General features: G+C 35.5%; 2 protein-coding genes across 6 annotated transcripts; one reads left to right on the top strand and one right to left on the bottom strand.

The window, feature by feature from the left end:
- Window positions 1-7,386: 7,386 nt before the first annotated feature.
- LOC147385429 (Outer membrane OMP85 family protein) lies at window positions 7,387-13,006 on the top strand. 4 transcript variants are annotated; one of them, XR_015171778.1, is made up of 12 exons: window positions 7,389-7,679; window positions 7,839-7,905; window positions 7,990-8,025; window positions 8,708-8,852; window positions 9,022-9,180; window positions 9,278-9,348; window positions 9,823-9,901; window positions 9,998-10,113; window positions 10,211-10,358; window positions 11,962-12,031; window positions 12,362-12,585; window positions 12,770-13,006. XR_015171778.1 is itself a non-coding variant. In XM_086422678.1 (11 exons), the coding sequence occupies exons 1-11, from the start codon at window positions 7,646-7,648 to the stop codon at window positions 12,517-12,519; spliced, it is 1,083 nt and encodes a 360-aa protein (XP_086278804.1). In that variant the 5' UTR covers window positions 7,390-7,645; the 3' UTR covers window positions 12,520-13,006. The 4 variants fall into 4 exon arrangements, 2 of the variants coding, with proteins under 2 accessions (XP_086278805.1, XP_086278804.1); XR_015171779.1 differs by lacking the exon at window positions 12,770-13,006 and having other exon boundaries at window positions 7,388-7,679; window positions 11,962-12,105; window positions 12,362-12,493; XM_086422678.1 differs by having other exon boundaries at window positions 7,390-7,679; window positions 12,362-13,006.
- A 587-nt stretch (window positions 13,007-13,593) lies between these two features.
- On the bottom strand, window positions 13,594-20,196 carry LOC147385428 (nuclear transcription factor Y subunit A-10-like). 2 transcript variants are annotated; one of them, XM_086422680.1, is made up of 6 exons: window positions 20,039-20,196; window positions 19,169-19,496; window positions 15,746-15,864; window positions 15,581-15,649; window positions 14,666-14,806; window positions 13,594-14,500 (listed from the first exon to the last, which is right to left on the bottom strand). In XM_086422680.1, exons 2-6 carry the CDS (start codon window positions 19,431-19,433, stop codon window positions 14,093-14,095), a joined length of 1,002 nt encoding a protein of 333 aa, XP_086278806.1. In that variant the 5' UTR covers window positions 19,434-19,496; window positions 20,039-20,196; the 3' UTR covers window positions 13,594-14,092. The 2 variants fall into 2 exon arrangements, with proteins under 2 accessions (XP_086278806.1, XP_086278808.1); XM_086422682.1 differs by lacking the exon at window positions 20,039-20,196 and adding an exon at window positions 19,823-19,982.
- Window positions 20,197-20,847: the final 651 nt, after the last annotated feature.

Genomic DNA, 20,847 nt, shown 5'->3' with positions numbered 1-20,847 from the left:
ACTCTTGGAGTAGTGGATCAGAAGTCGTTTTGTTTTGTTATTGCTCCCCTCAGTCAACCGGTGGTGATTTGTATTGTTCCAATAATACTTTCGAAAGCCGTTAAGGCATCGGGAGAAAAACCGTTTAGGTTACCGGTTAAACCGGGAAAAATAATTCTCCCTCTACTCTCTATAATAAAATAAAATATAATTATACTAAAAACTGATAAATAATTAAAAAGAATAATGTTTGAAGTGACGTTAAGAATGGACTTCACATCTCACGTCTTAATGTAAAAATTGTATGAGAATATATATATTTTTCTCGAGATGTAAGTGAAAAAGCATCTATAATTCTTATCTACTTTCACGTCAAAATGTGTAATATGAGGTCACTCCAGCACAAATCACTTACTTATTAAACATAAGTGAGAGAGAGGTAGGTGAACCAGATTATTAAGAGTGCTGTTTTTTTTTTTGTTTTTTTTGACACAGTCTAACAAAATAACTCCTTGCATGTGGAAGAGGTAGATTTTTCTTCGAGATACACAATTAAATATATTTATGAAGATGTGCTGTTGTGTATGTCGAGAGAAAAAATCTATGCTTTTTGCACATACAGCACAAATAAATTTTTAAGTTATTCGATTAGAGTTGAACTAGAAAACTATTACACAACTATTAATTAAGAATTTGTCAAAAATATTAATTTAAAATATCTGTGCCAATAGGATTAAGAGTCATTCACAGGAACATAAGTTGATCTAACTTAGGTTCAAGAGTTCGATCATGAATCATAAACCAAATTATGAACAATTAGTGGAGTGGCTTACATCAAAAGAGGTCTTTGGAGAACGATGAACCTCAAGTCTACAAAGCAAAATCCTTACTTAATCAATAAAATAAGTTTGGAGTGTTGGAAAGTGCAAGATACATTGAATACGAAACTTCATATTATATGTAAATGGCCCATCAGAATGTTTTAGATTCCTTGTACGTCGATTAATGGGTGTCAAACCCCATTGGTGTTGATCTGTCAATGTCTTTTCCAATAACAGGTCAAGTGATACCGATTTTCGACATTACTTTAATACAGAACACCTACTCTCCATTTTAAAACACGTGTGCAACTGAGTTTGACTCGTTGGCTCAGCAACTCGTTAAACTGAGAAGCTATTGTGTTTTGGCTTAGAGTGTGAATCCTCTACTCCCAGGAGTTGAGTAGCTACATTACTCCCCATCTCTGTTTTGACGATGAACTTTGACCCATCTTAAGGGTTGACCTTCGCATCAAAATCTTGGTTTCAAAACTTTTGACGTCTCTTCTCATCCAAGAATGGGTCGTTGGATTTATTCTAGTCGTCTCGCTTAAAATAAATTTTAAAACCATGTTTCTGAGAAATACGTCAGGTTTGAGATTGACTTGTAAATCGGTCTTTCTCGATCTTGGACAGGATTTAAAATCATGATTAAAATAGAAGTTGAATTGGTTTTGAAATTCTATGTTTTCTTATCAAGCGTGAGTTTCACAGCAGATTGTGGTGAACTACAAACACAACAAGAAATTCTTCAATAGACGTTATAGCTAACATGACAAGTCAAGAAAATAATCAGTCGTTATCTCTTGCTATAAATGACCAATCTAGCTGATTTTAGGTGTGTAGCCCTGCAAAGTGCGGAGCACAGGTTGACACGTCAATGGATTTCAAATAATATGCCACGTGGAGTCAAAAGGACATTGAAACTTAACTACCTATCTAACTCCAGTTGGGTATGGTTGTCTCTATCTTCCGTTTGGCGAACAGGGGTTATTTGTTGGAAAATGATGGTGTACTCCTGCGAAGTATGCTCTCCTTAGATTTACACCACTGGATCAACTTTGAGATTTGCAATCTCCACCAATAATATATTTTTGAGGAATGTTTAAAAATGGGGCCGGTCCGGTCATTGACCTATATTATTGATCGGGTCGGTCCAAAGCGGTCCCACAAGTGAGTCTAACTGGTCGGACACAAAAACAAAATATTAAAATTAGTATTTTTTTTTGTTTCTTCTCATAATTGACTAATTTCAACTTCAAAAATATGATATTATACTGATGTAGATTACATGATTTTAAGAACTTTTACATAATAATAATAATAAAATGAAAAAATTTCTTAGTTGGATTTGAATTTGAATTTCAAATTTAATAATTTAGCAGCCGTTCATTTTCAAACATGGATCAAGCCAAAAAACATATTATTTTGAATTTAATATAAGCATGAATTTTAAATGGTCGTAAAAATGTTCCAAAATGACAATCGATATGGGTTCATTAATTAAATTTTTACTAAGTTTGATCATTTTCCACTAATTTATAATAGAAGACTTTAGGACAAGAGGGCATAGCATGAACTTCAAAACACAAAGGGGTAACTCAAATATTCACCAAATTGTAAAAGGATATTATTAGACCTAATTTTTCACAAATTCGATCGGGTTACTTGTTAAACTAGTAGAATCAAATGGGACCATTGATTTTATTTCTATTTTTAATTGTGTTTTTTCAATTGACTCAACCTATCAAAGCTAAAAAGTTTGGTCCAACCTGTCACTCTTGTCTAATTTTTAAAACATTATTTTTGAGTATTTTACAGGATAGAGGTTAATCCCCAAGTATAGTCCTTTTGTTTTCTAAATGGAAAATATTTAATTGACTTCCTTGAACACTGCGTTCAACATTGCACTGACGTGACAATATATAGAAAATGGAGCATAAAATGGGTTAGATTTTATTTGAAATTTGAGTAATCAAAACCTGAATTTAACGGGTTTGAACCCATGGAGTACACATGAATAAAAATATAAGTTGATGTCCTTTAATTCGAGTCAGATCAAGGTAGGATACGGATCCATCCTTATATCCGCCTAGATCCGAATGATTTACTGCTTTGAAAATTATACTTGTATGTTTTTCAAATAAAATTTTTTAGTGAAAGCATAATGATTTGGATATGGTCTAAGCTAATAGGATCCATATCCAAATCCGAATGAAAATTTGAGTACGAGTATATTCAAATCCGACCCAAACCTAACCCACTTTAAGTAGATTTTTCTTGGTGTATCTTAGGGGAAATAATATATAATTCTTTATACACTGCCACGTAAGCTCAGTATAGAACGTATTGTCCAAAGGAAGTCAGCTTAGGACGGCTCTTTCTAATTTCTGTCCTAGGGCTGAGGAGTCTCTCACGATAAACCTTACTTCTTCATCAAGTCCGTGACATTTTCTGCATGGCTGTCGGATTAAAAATATCCAGCACTATTAAACTTCAAACCAAAATATCTCACTATAAAATATTATAACAAAGATAATTACAATGTCCAGCCTCGGTGGGAGTAAAATTCTAATCCAAAAGATATTTATTATAATCTCCAACAATGTTGGAGGTAAAGTATTCAACAACTTAACTGTCCAATAAAGATACATACAAAGAAAAGACAATTATAAGATTCCTACATTACTGGAAATTAAAGAAATATGTATCATTTTTGTCATGGTGTAGATTAATGATTGAAAGATAAAATGGTGATGAAAGGATTTAGGATTGTTCAAGGTGGAATAGAGAATGAAAATGGAATGGTTCGTGGACCGTGGACGGAATCAAAGGTTTCAAATGCGTATACTTTAATTATTTAAGAGTCGTGATAATCTGACCCCCCCCCCCTTCCCCGCCCCTTTCCTCTGATTTTTCGCCCCAATCATAGTGTTGAATAATTTCAAAATAAAATTTAAGTTTTTGTGATTTATTTTTTTTATTTTTCTTACGTTAGATTTTGAAATTTTTTGTGTATATACATTTAGTCCCACATTACTCACAAATGAGAAAGTAGTGTACCTTATAAAAAGTCAACATAATTAGTTGTATTTGTGTCACACCTTTAAGGTTTTGATCTGGTGCGAAGCACCACCCGCATGCAAGTATTTGCACGCACATGCACATCATGCGAAAGGGCAATTAGGCCATTGCGACACACTTTGCATAATGTGTAATGGATCGGATGCGCGATCACGTTAGTATTTGATCGAGAACTGATCAAATACGATGGATCAAAATAGTACCTGATCGAAAACGATTAGGTGCGTTGGATTAATTTAGTGCCCGATCAAAATCGATCAGGTGTGTTGATTCATGATGGGTATCCAATCATGGTCTATCAGATTTATTAGATCAAGTGGCAACCGATCAGACACGATTAAAATCATTAGATTACATAGATTCAACTAATAGGTATTAATTAAAAGGCATGAGACACATACCTTCGATTGGATGCGATATGGATCGTTAGATCTGATATCAGATACAATCTAACAACTATTAAACCAAGAGATGTTAACTTATGACTTTTGATCAACATGCACAAAAATGACTATAAAAAAGCCAATAAAAAAAATTACATTTCTTCATTGAAAATTTTTATGTTTTCCTTTTTCTAAGCTTAAGTATTTCGCATCGTCAGTTTTTAATTTTTCGAGTATTTTATATTAAATCGGATTGTACATATTCCGATTTGATAATTTGAGTGCAAACTTCTCTGTATCTTGAAGGCATTTGTTCGTTGACCTTTTGTGTACTGTAATTCTAATTAATAAGGGATAATATTTGTCTAAAAGAGATCGAATTTTATTTGAGTCTTGAAGTCTTAAAAACTATCTCCTTTATCGAATTCTTTCAAATCATAAAGTAAATTTTCTAATATCATTTGTTTCAAGATACAGAAGAAAAATATATTTATGAATTTACGTATCCCAAGGTAGATGATCTACGATTCTATCATGGGGGCATCAAAAAAAATTATTTAATTATTTCAAAAGGACTAATTTATATAGGTTGGATGTGCACTTTTTTTATTATTATAAGACTAATGATAATTTGACTCTTTGACAAACTCTCCCCATGTGATTGTGCACATAACCATAGATTTTTTTGGTGGGATACACACCTTCACATAAATATAAGCAATTGTGTATCCTGAGAAAAAAATTTGTGATTCCGCTATGTGGGAAGAGTTCGGGGGGAGTTTGTCAGAGGGGGAGTTAGAAAATCCCGACTCTTTTTCATGTTTGCCTGATTTTATCAATTATCATCCACACTTTAAAAGGGATTACTTCATCTTCCCATAAAGGGAGCCCAGGTACAAAGTTGGATTAGAGTATAGTGATCCCTATGCTTCAAATCATATTAAATTCATTCTAAATGGGTGTGAGACAGTATTCAATTAGGGTAAATTATCATTTCGTGAGTTGAATATGATAAAATATTAATTCCGGTTCATTATTCATTTTAATTCCCAAAACGTGAACAACAAGATCACAGATTTTTCAAGTGAAGATCTCGTAGGTTTTAAGCGACAATCTCATTGATTTTTCACGCCCAAAGTGGCAATCTTGTTGGTTTAAATAGTGATGATCTCACTAATAGTAGCAAACCCATGAGATATTCACTTGAAATGTGTGAGATTGTCACTTTAACTTGCAAGATCGTTACTTGAAAAACCTGCGATCTCGTGATTCACATTTTGAGAATTAAAATGAATAGTGAGCTGGAATCTGAATTTCGTCAAAAGTTTAAGATTTCTCTTCAATTTACACACCAACTGCATTTGGGCATCAGCTTGTGATTGGTATTGAAAGAAAAATGGATAGTTGATATCGACAAACCAATATTTTTTTTATAACACCCTACCCATAACTTTGAATGAGAGATTTAAGATGGGGATAACCATGCTTCCATTGATAATCATTTAGGTCCACTGTAATTAAAAATATCACCATTGTTAAAAAAACCGGCAATTGATATTGCCACACCAACCTTTTTCTTCCCCTCACCTTGACACCAGCCAATGTTCATTCTTCCATTTGTTTGTTTTTTTTTTTTTTTATTATCTTTCTCTTCTCTAAAAACGCTTGGAAGAAGAAAATGTCTATAACTGAGATCAGTGTAAAAGAAATTGACTTTGATGGTGATAGATCTCTGAGCAAAATGCATTTTTATTTTATTTTTTATTTTTTTGTTTTGTCATCACTACGACAGAAACCACATCTCAAATATTTTGGATTCACCAAATGAATCTTGTTATTGTTTTTTTTTCTTTTTTTTTTTATAACTAAGGGGACCGGTAGAGCCAAGCATATGGGACCCTCGGCCTGGCATGCGTACGCCCGCACATCACACGCACCAGGTAAGTGAGGGAACGCCTTCTTAAGTGGCCCTGAGGAAATATTGCTCATACTGGGTATCGAACACACAACCAATGAACTCTCACCGCTTATTTGATTCGAAATTGTCATTGAACCACCCCCATGGGGTTTAAATGAATCTTGTTCTTCTATTCAATATTTCAATTCTGCCTTGAGTCACATCTTTCTCGTTTCACCATTATGCATTTGATTTGTCCATTTTTTTTATATTAAATAATAATAAAAAAATCATCATTATTTGGTGGGTCATATCTAGGGGTGTTTGATCCTATCCGATAACTCCAGAATTTGGACCAAGAATTTGGGTTTTGATAAGGTTCATTTCTTATTAGATTGGTGTTAGATCAACCATGTTCCGATCAAATAAAATGTGAGAAAGTATATAAATTATATTAAATATATGAAGTTAGTCCAGATTTTTGTATATCAAATCAGGTTTAATACGATCTGGAGTCGATCCAATTGTTATTGTCCTTATTGGGCTTGGACCTAATCTTGAGAACACCAGGATCCAAATCATATTCTTGAGTCCACCGATCCAATGAAATGGTTTGCCTTCCCACTTCGGGCTAGTCAGCATTTTCATTTGGACCACAATTACAAGAAACGAAACACTTTTCTTACTAATAAAGTAAGATTTTAAGCCTTACTTGAGTCGATTTGCTCAAATGAACTATCACATCAGCAATCCAGCACCACAGCCCTCTAAGTTTCATCAAAAAGTTCAGATCCAAAAAATTAAAAACATTTCTTTTGAGCTTGATTCAAAGTTTTGAAAATGAGCAACTATAAACTTCCACCTAACTACCAAACTTAAAATTAAAATTTTAACTTTGGTTTAGAGAAAAAAGATAAAAATTTGTCCCAACACTGAAGCATCGGATCATGTGTTTAAATGCCACAAAGTGAGCTGAAGGACCCGTAGTAAGGGTTCATCCTTACAAACTTAGTAAGGTTAGTTGGATCATACAAGAATGATAGACCATCTAATCCTCCGGCAGAGAAGCATCTTATACTTTCTTCATCCTCAACTAAATGACACCTCATTCGCACGTGCAGGTAAGACTTCTAAGGAAGCAAGGCACAAGAGCTGAGAAAGATTTTTTCTGAAAAATAAATTTTTTATAGTCTTGGAAATTATTTTGTTCGTGAAGATTCTAAAGTTTCCCATAATTAACCATCAAAGAACAAATTTCCAAAAAAATTCTCCTAAGAATTTTTTTTTTTTTTTTTCCAATAGGTACAGGGCCTCAGCTAAAAGAAAAGAATAAAAGACTCATCTCTCACCACTAAAGCAAACAAGATCTTTCATTCGTTAATTCTTTGTTGAGACTTGTGAGAGAGAGAGAAGATTCATTGGTGGATTTGTAGATTTTCATTTAAAGTTCGTTTTTTTTCGTTAATGGTTGCAGAAGTGATGGGATGGGAGCTCAGAAGAGCATCCATGCAGGCAAAGGTTAGTAATCAGAAGAACTTAAGAACTCTGCAAAAATGACAGAAACCCAGAAATCAGAACCAATATAATTCCATAAAAAATGTTCTCTCTCTCTCTCTCTTTTTTTTTTTTTTTTGAAGTTTTAATCACACTCACTCTATTGATGATGCTTTTGGGCAGCTAAGATAGACGTAAATGTGGATTTCACTCACAAGTTGTGTGCAGCTTTGATGCTTCCTCCCTTCAGGTTTTCTGTTTATTTCCTTTAATTTTAATTCTATTATTTTATTAGTATTCTTTGAGATTTTGATTGAGAATTTGATATTTTCAGGCACTCTAGCAATCCCCTTTCGCAGGTCATAGGGAGGTAAGATATTGGATTTCTATTTGAAGATGGGTTATGGGATTTGTTTTTTTCAATCTTTGATTGTTATTGCCCAAGTTAAGATATTGTTTTGGATTTAATTTGAAGATGGATGGGAGCTCTTTTGTCATCATTGCGATTCTTGTTCTTTATAGTATGATAGGTTTAATCTGTTTGATGAAGTGTCTGAATGAAACACTCCAGCCTTTTTTTTTTTTTTGGGTTATTATCTGTAGATGCCGGTGGGTCTTTTGTTTTGTATTTGATTCTTATTTTTTCTGGTGTGATGGGTTGGGTCTGTTAATTGTAGTATTTTGCATCAAACATCCCAACTTTATTCATTTGCATTTTATTTGAAGATAGGTGGAAGCTCTTTTGTCATCATTGTGATTCTTATTGTTTATAGTGTGGTAGGTTTAATCTCTTAGTGTCTGAACCAAAGACCCCACTTTTTATCTTTTTTGGGTTATTATCCATACATGGGTGGTGAATCTTTTGTTTTGTATCTGATTCTTACTGTTTCTGGTGTTATGGGTTCAATCTGTTCATTGTAATACTTTGCATTAAACACTCAAACTTATGCTTTTAGGTTCTTGTTTGGACATGGGTGGTGGCTTAGTTTTTGGTATCTTTGATTTTTGTATTGTTTGTAGTGTGATTAATTTCATCTTTAAAAAAATTGCAGTCTTTGCATCAAACACCCCAACTTATTTGGTGGAAGTGAGAAGCTTGACTTGTCATGGGACAAAGGATTATGTGATTCCAATATCTTGATAGCTTATAGGAGGCCGAGGCCCGAATGGTTGTCTCAACAGTCTTTTGTCATTCAGGTACTCTATCTGTACTTACCTTTCGAAACTCAAATCTGCTTGATATAGGACCTTTAGGAAGCAATTCAACATAATTGCCGAAAACCTAGTTAATGAATTTGGATCACTAATTCAATTACAACACCGGATTCTGTTTTGTATCTCACTTGAGTGTTTTCTTGTCACTCAGCACTCCATCTCACCTGAGATTGGAGTCCATGGTTTGCCAGTTGACAACTTCTCCCGGTCAGGGAGTGGTGGTGTAAACTTGTGCCGTTTTTCTGCTGGTGTTGATCTCAACGAACCTGCAAGCTCCCAATGGAGCAGCACAACCAGCATAAAATTTGAGGTGGGTTTACTCTAAGAATTATTGGCCTTTATTTAGTTGTTAAGGTGTATGCGCAAGCTCTAGTCCCGAAATTAACTTAGTTTTTTTTTTTTTTCAGCACGTACGCCCGATCAACGATGATGGTCGTTCCATTAGCAGGGACCTTGAAGGGTTTCCAGTGACTTGCAGGTGATTGAATCCCGTTCTAATTGTTGTTTTTATTGTTCTTTGTTGTACTTGTCGAAACCATCTCAATCAACTTTCCTTTATTTCATCTCCTATGGCGTTATTCATTGATTCCCTTTACCTTGCTCATTTTTTATTTTATCTTTTGTACTCCTTCCATTCCTCTATCACAACATCCTCCTCTGTGCTACAATCATTCTATGAACATATTTTTTGTTTGCTCAACATTCAGGTTCATGAAACGTATATAATCGTATTGTTGTCTTGTAAAAATTTCAGTTTCAGTTTGATTGGTATGCCTCGGAGCAATCCGGAAGTAGTTCTTTACTTTAGCCACCTAACATTAATTCTATAGTATGGGCAACAACACCCTCACCAATTTCTCCATCTTTATGGATAACTCAACCCACATAACTTAAATGATCGTTTTAGGGTATCTTTTATGGATACAAATTAATATTCAATGTTCCTTTACAGTGGCAATCCCCATGATAGTATGGTAGTCTTGAAGCAAGAGTCTCGTTATGCAAAGGCCAACGATCACAGTTTCTCGCAAGTAATCCCCATCATAGTATGTTGCTTTTAATATAAAAATATATCCGAAGCCATAATGATGATAGGTTTTGTACTTTCTCGTCTTTTTGTGTTTCAGATGAGTCTTCAGATAGAACAAGGGATTCCTGTTCTATCTAAGTGGTTAATCTTCAATAGATTCAAATTTGTTGCATCAAAAGGAGTTAAAGTTGGGCCGGCATTTTTCTTGACAAGGTAGCATTCACCTTCATTATGCTAAGGAGATAAATCTATCTCGATTCTTGTTCAGTCACTATGTTTGCATAACTCAATACTTTTTTCCATCTGACAGCCTTACAGGTGGCTCCATTGTAGGGGACATGGCTCCATATCAAGCATTTGCGATTGGGGGTCTTGGCAGTGTTAGAGGGTATGGTGAAGGTGCAGTTGGAGCTGGGAGATCATGTCTAATCATGAACAGTGAATTAACATTCCCTTTGGTATGTAATATAGTTGGCTATCACATTTGAGATGGAAACTACAAAACACTAGTTTGGCTGTTTTTAAGTTGTTAAATGAACCTTAAGACCTCTATCCTGTTTTCAGTTGTAGGAATGATTCCACATGCTTATTAAGACAGAGAACTGACCACCCATCTTTAATGAGTGTTAGATCTTCAACTTCTCTATGTTATAATGTTTTGGGTTTTGTCCTTCATTGCTAAATTTATGTTTGGAACCCCTTGACCTCTGTGTGAAGTGTTGAACCTCTTGTACGAGTATTCAAGATATTAGAGAGGGGGAAGATATATGTCTTAGCAGGGTTGAAGGTTAGATTATGGGAGGACACATGGTGCGGTGACTTGTCTTTGTCAACCCAATACCCTTCCTCCTTATATGCTTGCTCTTTGAAAAAGAATTGCCTAGTGAAGGATTGTTTGGCTAGTAACGGAAGCACTCGTTCTTAGGATCTCGGTTTTAGGAGGAACTTCAATGATTGGGAGTTAATGGAGGTTACATCTCTTCTTACCCTTCTCAATTCTTTTCAAATTGCGGAGGATGTCATGGATAGGAGGGAATGGTTCAAGGCTAAGGATAAGAGATTTTCAGTCCGCACTTTTTACAAGTGTTTACTTCCGTTTTTTGCAGTTTTTTACTCAACATCCATCATTTGGTTTAATCTCGTTCCATCCAAGGTTTCCTTTTTTTGTAGCTTGCCTCTTCAGGAAGAATCCTCACCTTGGAGAATTTAATCTCTCGGGGTTGGATTACCCCAAACTTCTGTTCTTTGTGCTTGAGTAGTGGGGAATCAGTGAATCATATCTTAATTCATTGTCCTTTTTCCCGAAGCATTTGGATATCCTTCCTGTCTCAATTCCAGATGGACTGGGACTTTCCACACTCTTTCTATTATCTTTTGGAAGGGTGAACTTACAATATCTTTTCTCTTAGAAAAAGACACCTATGGGTGATCCTTCCTTTTGCCGTGGTTTGGGGTCTTTGGAAGGAAAGGAATAACAGGGTTTTCCAGAGCAAGGATAGTTCCTCCCAAGATGTGATTTTGGGCCTTCTATACTTTTGGTCCAAGCTTAGCAAGGATTTTGAGGGAGTGACATTCAGGATTTTGTTTTCAGATGGAATTCTCTTTGTGTTACTTAGCTTTGTTGCTTTTGTTTTTGTTTTTGTAGTGGTTTTCTCCTTTTCTCTCTCTTGTTTGGGGGCTACCTCAGCTCCCTTTTTTCTCTTTCCTCTTTTAATGAAATTATTACACTTATAAAAAATATATTAAAAAAAAATGATGTATGTCTTAGCACCTAAAAGTACCCAAATATTGTATTGGTATAAATGTATAGCTTTTATTTCTTAAGATAAGAGGACATATGGTGCACATTACTTGCTCTATTATTCTTTGCCATTATTAATTTATTACTACTTGTCCAAATAGAAGATTGTGTCATAATAATCATCACCTCAAAATAAAACGATGAATCACCCTTCATTTCACTCTATGGTAATGAATATTATAATGCATTCTTTTATTTACTGTTGGTCTGAAAAGAAGTGCATTATAACATCCTCTCATTGTCGTGCATCTTGTGTTCAGAACAAGGTGTTAGAAGGTGCTGTTTTCTTGGACTGGGGAACGGACTTAAGCTCTGGTCACCATGTCCCTGGTGAGTGAGTTCATTGTTCTTGCAATGGCTTTCCACTTTGTATTTCTTGCTATGTAGGGGCCATGCCATGCGGAGTGAGTACATATTTCTGCACATGAAGAGTGTGCAGGTTTTACGGTACTTGTAATTCAACTACTCATGAGAAATATGCTTCCCTGATATTTCCTTTCCTAAATGCCTCTATAAGGGGTCCCCCATCCATGGTGCTTGTCTGTTTGAAGAGTATTGATCACTACACTTTCCTGCATGGCTCATCTAAACTGGGTTCAAACACTTCAAAACCATGTAATGACTATTGACTGACATTCAAGTTTGTTTGGGAAATTTCAGGCAATCCTGCCCTGAGGCAGGGCAAACCTGGTTCTGGAGTTGGGTTTGGATACGGCCTTCGGTTGAACTCTCGGGTGGGACAATTTCAGATCGATTATGCCATCAATGCCTTCCATCAAAAGACTGTCTACTTTGGCATTAGCAATTCTGTTTCATGATGTGTCACAGAGTTAGGGTATATGTAACTGCTGAAGCTCTGGGTTTCTTGGAGAAACGTATCCAAGGTATCTAACTGATTGACTCAGATCGTCACTCTCATTGAGAAGATACGAAGTGTAGCTCTGCACAACAGTGTTGCTTCAAAACTTGAGCCTATTGCATAAATCTCTTGCAATTCAATCGATTTTTTATTTAATATTTCATTATCTAGCATTTTAATTTGCTGACAAGAAGTTTTCAAGTGATCAGACCTACACGAATGATGAAACGACAGTTGCCCTCAAAAGAGTGTGTTAAATTTAGTTGGGGCCACGAAGAAGTTGATACTGGAGGGTAACTTCTTGAAGATAGCAAAGTGGAAGATGAATTAAGGAAACAAATTGACAAGTTATCATAGAAAAACCTTTTTCACCATCTTAGATTGGATTTGTAAGATATTCAAATTCTATTATTGCCTCTATAACAATCATTATTATCATCTATGCAGTGAAGGTTTCTTGGTTTGTATTAAAATTATATTTTTTTCTTTAGAGTAAAATCAAATTGCCAACCTGACCAATTTGTCAGGTTCTGATTGGAATCCGTCACTTGCTTGGTTTACTCATTTTGACCCAGCTCGGCTTCAGATCAAGGCCAAAAGTGTCAGGTTGTAATTTTTTACCTGACCAGGCCTTTAAGTAGGGAATATCTATCGATTTACAATGGTGAAGAACAGTATATTATTAACTGTAATTTGGCTGCTTAGAGAAGCTGGAAGATACTTTAGGGTGAAAAAACACGAGGTTGTGGTTTCAAGTTCTGCTTATGAACAGTGGGCCAGATTGACCGTGGAATGTGGTTTTGTGACCCTAAAAAAATAAGGGCTTGATCTTCCACACCATAACACCTATGTATGGTTAGGTCATAAATTTAACCCCAAAGCGTTTGTGGCATCCCATTAATAGGGTGATGGGATTCCACACATAGCACACAGCTGCTCTATGGTGTGTTGGTTGGGTTGGTATCATTTAACCCAAGAGGCAGTTGTGGCTTAACCTGAAAAGCAGAATATATGACATCTGAAATGCTGCAGATAATCACACACAATATAAGCAGTCTTGCACATTACTTGAACAAGAGTTGAAACCCAAACAGTAAATATCAAACTTCAAAAAGGGCAATTCCCCAACACAACACAAACACCACACCTTGTCCACAACAACATTAGGTTCACAAGCACACCCAATACAAATCTCATATACTACGAATACCCAATGGGAACAAACCCATTGAGTTTTTTTTTTTACTAGACATTAAGGATTTCAGCGTCATTAACTACCCTGAAAACATGTCTCAGGATAGTTTGAACAGCTAAAAATCTTAATGCATAGAAGCCAAGAATGAATTGCCTAACCAAATGGTGGCAGGGGACCATCCCTAAACCGAAACCTGTCATGGTAGCCACAAATGACTTTCCAACAGAGTTCCTCCATTTGGTTGGTGCAAGGATGGGGTGGTTGTTAAGCGTAGGAGGCTCAAGAGCTCAGTGAGGCCAAACACTACAACTTCCACCAACCCCATGTGTCCTTGCTATCAAACTTTGAGGATTTCACAGCAGCCATCGGCCGCTGTAACCCATTTGTTGAGAGTACTGATACCCTGACCACTATCTATTGTGCTTGGGAGAGAGTGGAAAGCAGACGAACGGAAATGGTTGATCTGGAAATGATTGAAACCACCTCTGGAGTACATGCTAGTCACCTCAGAACCGGATAGACTCGACTCACTGCCGCATGCCTCCTTTGAAGAGTTGAATTTTCTGCTCTCAGATTGTAGAACTTCTGATCTCAGAGATCCAGAGGGCTGAGAAATTTGTTGTTCACCTGCTTTGTCTGTTTCAGTCCCACCTTTTCCGCTATTTATGTTCTTTTTCATGAAGCGTCCACCGCATCCCCTTGGTCGCCTCAAAGCATGGAGATGACGTGATTCATGCAGATATGGCTGTGGGGAAAAAAAATATCAGATATAAATCAATGTGACACGGAAAATTTTTTGGTGATTCAAGAAAAACAATAAATTTTTGGAAGAAAATGAATTTCTTTTTTTCCTTCCAGCTTTTCGAAAATTGGAATTCTTTACACAATTCAGTGGGACGAAGGACTGTACCTTCCGATTTTTTATCATTTTATTCTCCATCTCTGCCTTTGCACGAGACTGTCGACGCCGAATTATTCCATGGTACTGTTTAGCATTTACATATATCGGTCCATCTTCTGATTTCACATTCAATGGCAACATTATGCGGCCCTGTGTAATTGTATACGGAAAACATTTGATCAGAAAGAATACCTAGATATGTATTTATAGCAAAAACTAATAATAATAATAATAATAATCAAAGCTGGATATCTTCTAAAATGTTGTATTTAGATGATAAGAGAGCACAAACTAACAGAGCTTATTATATTTTTCTTTAACATATTTGCAGATATGCAAACTGAGTCTTCTAGATAGCCTTATCATGGATGCCTACGAGGAGTCTTTTGACCCAAAGAAGGCCTTTCCTGATTATTCAAAGCCTAAAGCTGAAGTATCTAACCTCTTTGAGTAAACAATTCATCGGTCCACCATTTTGGAATATAGTATTAACTGCAAGTTGGAAGTGGCCTTCGAAGCATTAGAACCGGAGCTATTAAATTATGAAGTCATCAATCTGAGGATTTTATGTCGAAACAAAGCAATTTACCTTACAAAAAGTTGGGTTCCAGTCCTCATATAGTCATGCGAGACCTACTAGTATTATTTCATGACAATTGCCAACTCAGGATTACCACTAATTTTCCATGGACCACATAAAATACATTTAGATAAATTTCTACCCTTTTTTTTCCCTTCTTTTTCATCATCATTGTTATTATTATTATTATTATTACTACTATTTTCCCTGTTTTCTAGGTAAGCAAGGATGGAGGCCAAGTGAAGACAATCACAAATAAATAGCAAGCATTTAAATTCACAAGAATCATAAAATTGGAATTTGGAGAGCATGATTCCAAGAAACTAGTAAGGAGGAAAGCCAACTGTAGTCTGAGCTCCAAAAGTTGCAAATAGCCCATAACATGGATCGATGTAGGGGTAGTTCGCACAAACCTACAGTGTTATTTCAGCAATGAAAAACAAACCATAATTAATAAAGGAAAAAAAATCACTGAACCAAGTAAAATCAGTCCAAATGGGAAATCTTACCATCGGTTGACCCAATCCTAGTTTGAAACAAGCTTGATATCCAGGGGGGGACGGCTGTTGAGAGGCAGTTGCCAGAAGTTGCTGAGCTTTCTGATCCTTTCCAGAATCCTTGCCACCACCTGAATGAAAAGCTTGTTAGTTCTGACAAAATGGAAATTAAACTAAGCCAGGTAAATATGGTTCTTCAGCCTTAGCTAATTGGGACAAATGATATCTATGTAAGAAAGACGGTTTCCAAAACTTTCTCATGTCGGACACCGTGTCGTACCATGTGATAGACACATGGTGACACACATTACCAAATAAATCTTCAGATCTATTCAAAAATTCCATTTAAGCAATTATTTTATATACTGTTTATATGATTTTAATGCATATCAACTTATCTAATAAAAAACTCTCTGTATAATACTTGACATGAACTAAAGTATTCTTAAAAAATATCTTTCAACATATGGGATTAAACAGTTTGGATGTGTCTGCATATTGGTTGTGAGTCAAAGTGTGTAAAATTTTGTACCACTTACACACGTGTCCATGCTCCAGCACATTGTTCAAAGTTTCATTCTGTTCCAGAATGTTTTGGTCAAAACATTCCGGTTTTTTGATATATCATTCAAAACACTGAATTGTCCAATGTAATGCATTATTTCAGTAACATACATAAAAAATATTTTATAAAAGTTCGAATGTCTCGGATGTTTTCTGGAACATATGAAAAGCAATATTCCGATAATAAATCAATGATTAAACAAAATAAAAAAGACTTTTACAATATACATTAGAATCAGATGCAATATGTTGAGGTGCCTATGCTTGTTTCGGAATGTTTTGAAGCATTTCAAAATCTTATTGATGTGAAACAATGTAACTTTTAATTCTAGCTTTCATTTCAAATACTTGGAAGCAGTGTTCTGAATTTATTTATGAACAAAAACTAATATTTAATCAAAAAAGGTGAATGCTGCAAAAGGTTTCAGAACATTCAGACCATTTCAATTATGTTTCATTCGCATTGATTTTTGGAAAAAATGAAACAATGGAACAATACAAGATTTTAAACCTTTTTTTTCTATTGGTATAAGATTTTAAACCTCGCTCCTACTTTCACATTATGCTTCACTTGGAAATCTTTCCTTCAATCTTCTACACCACCAACTTGTACAAACAAACAATTTATTACTCAACACCCACTTTCACTAAACCTCATTAAGGGAAACTTTCTAAAAGTATAACTGATCCTGTTAACAAGTACTTATTCAATTGTCTGAACACATTTATCACAACCATTGTGGCTGCCAGAGACTAGAGCGATGGCCAATATCGAATTTATTGAACTTGATATTTTTAAGAAATTAGATAATTGGTTAGAATTTCCACATTGAAAGTGCCCTATAGTTTGGTTTCAGTCTATACTGGGTAGATGGTCAACCGTTTCCGAATAGTTCTTTTAAAGGAAAGAGGACTTTTAGTAAGGAGATCATTTCTTCCTATTATAGCCAAAAAAGCATAAGGATATGTCTTTTTCCCAATTAGATAATGTTTGGGGGAGGGGAGATGGTGTTGCACATTAGGCATATGGTGTTGAATACGATTGAGTGACGCAAAAGATTAGCCAAAAGGTACTATTTGGGAATTGGGAAGTGACTTTGATGCAATCAAAATAGTAGCCCTTGCAAGATAGAAGTGCAAATATTAAACAGGGAGGTCAAAAGTCAAGGCTCAATTGAAGCCCATTACAAATGCTCGCCACGAGAAAAGCTATGGATCTTCAAATCCTACCAGGTCTTTGAGATAGACCCATTCTGAAAAACGCAATTTCCACTCAAGTACCCCAATGAGAAATCATTAGAAATTGTTGTAAAATTCTTTATGAGATCTACAATAGTGTTCTTTCTGAGATCTACAACAGCTACTTCACAAGTTATCTGGAGGCCCTAACAGTTTACATCTCCAAATAATGCTCAAGTCTTGCTATAGATTTTATAACATGACTTGGGGTAGCTTAGTTATTATAAATAGATGATAGGTGTAGATTTTTCTGCCTAACCCTTAAGTTAGCTTTTAGGGTTTCATTTTCTTAAAAATAATTGTTATAAGGATGTTGTAATAGTGATGAACGAGTACTTCCAGTTGTTTGGATTAGCACCTTATAGGAGTTTTATTGGAGCTCCGTATCTTAATTTTGATGAACAATATTCTTTTTGTTCAGCATGGAATATTTTACCTTGCAACTAAACTAATCTCCCTTTTATACTAAATTGAATGGGACTCTATTTGTGAGAAATCTTCCCTCTATAGACCTTCGGTGTGAAAATTGGTTGGAGGGTCATTCTACATCTAGCTCTATGAACCCCATGATCAATTTGGCTTTACTTGCAAAGACACTTGTCTTCCTCCTTGAGGTCAATTTTCTCCACTACACTAAGGCGTCTTTGTTCAACAAAAAATTCCAAGATAGAAAAATACAAAATATCTTACACCAGGCCATTGGATAGAGGGAGACTTAGAGCATCATTTTTTTGGTAAGCTTTGTCCTCCCCAAGTAGAATCAGCCTGATTTGCAAGCTCACTTGCTTATAAATTTCAATTCCTTAGATTTGGCTATCCTTACATTTCTCTAGAGCACGTCTTGGTCTAATTTAAAAGGAAAAGAAATCAATAAATTGAAGTCCCACATCCTCCTAATGATAATAACACCAAAGTCTTGAGTTTGATTAGTCGAAGTCAATTAATGTCTAAAATGTGTTGTGAATTGTCCTCATTGTTATCTACACCATATCCCAAATATTGGGGTTGGCAAAATGAAATTGAACTCTATTTAGAGTTATATATTCTATCAAGACATTTGTCTTCAAAAACTTTCTTACAACCATCAGCCCATGTAATTTTAGCTGTCATCTTGCTTATCTATACCTCCAACCAGCACCAAAATGCCCATTCTCATGGTTGTAGTCATTATTAGTCTTTGTTTCAAACCATCTCAATTGGATTTCCTTCATTTTCCCTCTAAGTTAGCCACCAAACACATTCTACAATTCACTTCCTCCCTAATATATATTAATCTTTATGGATAATTGAACATCCTAGTGATATGAAGTGCATCATGTTTACATGATTGTGAACACATATACACAAGCGGCAAAAGAAATCTCGTCATTGTTAAACTCATCTCATATCTTCCCTAGATAAACCATGTGATATTAGATTTCAACATATTTACATGAAATATACCAATGAATGAAGGGAAGAAGCCCATGTGGTACTAAAGTTCGAAATGAACCGTCCTTCACTCATATTTAATTATGCATTTAAACGCACCTATACAAATATAAATGATTGAAAAGTGATACTAGAGACATAAATAGAATAACAGAGAGTCACTAGGTGCATGAAAGAGATAAATTGGAGGTGAAGATTTACCAGGAAAGATGGTGAATTGAGATGTATTGTAGCTCTCTTTCTCTGGGCCTTGGTCTGATTCATGTTGTACTGGTTGAAGCGTGGCTGTGAGTTGACTTTCACCACTAGGGTGGTCCATGGATAAAGACTTTGGTTGACCAAATGAATCTCCGTATAACGATTGAGATCCGATTGTACTCCACCATGACATGGATGGAATTGGTGATGGATGGGTAAAAGGATATTGGATGATTCCTCCAGGTTCTTTGAGGCAAACAGTTTGCATTGTAAATACCAACCAAACTACAGTTAAAAAGGAGATATTGTTTCAAAGATTGAACCAAGTGACCTGAAATTCAAAATTCCCATTGGAATATATTAGTATAACGATGTCGAATTCAAACCCAAAAAAATGGGGAAAAAAAGAGAAACAAATTGCTAACAAATCATGATTCATGAAGCAACCCAAAATTCATACAAAACACCTAGATGGATAGATATCCTTTTTTTTTGGAAAGATAAAACACCTAGATATCTGAACACTACATGATGGTGGAATCATTTAATCTCTAGATTTGGAGTGAAAATTGGCCATATTTGACATTAAAATAAAATAAAAATAAAAACTTGTACATGCCCAGATCATCTTTTAGTCCTAAAAAAACAAATACCCACTTCATAGTTCACTCCCCTTAAGGAAACAAACAAAATAAGGAGGAAATAATCAACAAAACCAAAGCTCTCCAAATTTCACACAAAACCCACTTCACTAACAACAAGAAAAACACCAAGAAACCTTCAATCTATGAGATAATTATAAATAATAAAAAAATAGATAATCAAGTAGATTCAACCAAGTATAGCGAGAGAGAGAGAGAGAGTGGAACTCACAATTCAGTAAAAGAAATAGCTTGGACTTGTGCTCGTTTGAAGAGAAGCGTGTCGACAGAATATCGAGCTGAGAGAGAGAGGGAGAGGGAGAGAGAGACGGCGAGAGATGCGTACATATGTACTGGAGCGACACGGTAGCAACCAATGGGCAATAGCTTTCATGCAATTCTTTGTATTTATTATGAATCGTGACTATCTGGCGTAACAAGTTCAGTAATCGTAGATCTGTAATCCTCGGGATACACGTTAAGGTAGTCGACTGAGGATGCCACGGGGGTAGTCCGATTATCACGACTCATTTATTATAACTTCATTTACTTACTTAATGAGTTCTCAAGACTCAAGAGTTGGGTTGCAACCCAACTCCCACAATCCTCGTTATAAGCCACTTGGCAAACTCTCTTGGGCCCACTGACCCATTATGTTTGATTGGTTATTTACGTTCGTTCGATTTAAGTATTTTTCATCATGGGTTTTGAACCTAATCACTGGCCAAGTTCAGTAAGTGGTGGGTGCGCTAATGGGCTTGAAAAAAGAGTGCCATTTGGCATCAATTAGAGATCTAGAGTAAAGTAATAATGAACTCCTGGAAGTACATGATCTTATTTTTACTTGCTTGAGATTAGTATTTAGGACATTAAGTCTATGAGAGAAGGATAATATTTAATGAACCCAGGAGCATCATTTACAATGAACTCTCAACCTAAACAATGCCACGTGGGACACTTTTTACCTATATGATCCATTATGATTTCTCTTTGGGGATTCTAAAAATCAAGAAAATCAGCTTTATTGATGAATTCTAACCT

The sequence above is a fragment of the Akebia trifoliata genome, chromosome 14, assembly GCF_017979445.1.
Source record: "Akebia trifoliata isolate Shusen 1 chromosome 14, ASM1797944v1, whole genome shotgun sequence".
NCBI classification, from domain to species: Eukaryota; Viridiplantae; Streptophyta; class Magnoliopsida; order Ranunculales; family Lardizabalaceae; genus Akebia; species Akebia trifoliata.
The sequence above is the reverse complement of the archived record's forward strand: the minus strand, read 5'-3'. Positions and strand labels throughout refer to the sequence as shown.

Coding starts and splice junctions, on each gene's coding strand:
- LOC147385429 (XM_086422678.1), top strand. CDS start 7,646: ATGGGAGCTCAGAAGAGCATCCATGCAGGCAAAG. Junction 9,181..9,277: donor CAACCAGCATAAAATTTGAG/GTGGGTTTACTC, acceptor TTTTTTTTTCAG/CACGTACGCCCGATCAACGA. Junction 10,359..11,961: donor GTGAATTAACATTCCCTTTG/GTATGTAATATA, acceptor TCTTGTGTTCAG/AACAAGGTGTTAGAAGGTGC.
- LOC147385428 (XM_086422680.1), bottom strand. CDS start 19,433: ATGCAAACTGTTTGCCTCAAAGAACCTGGAGGAATCATCCAATATCCT. Junction 15,650..15,745: donor TAGGATTGGGTCAACCGATG/GTAAGATTTCCC, acceptor ATAACACTGTAG/GTTTGTGCGAACTACCCCTA. Junction 14,807..15,580: donor CTTTTGGAGCTCAGACTACA/GTTGGCTTTCCT, acceptor ACAATTACACAG/GGCCGCATAATGTTGCCATT.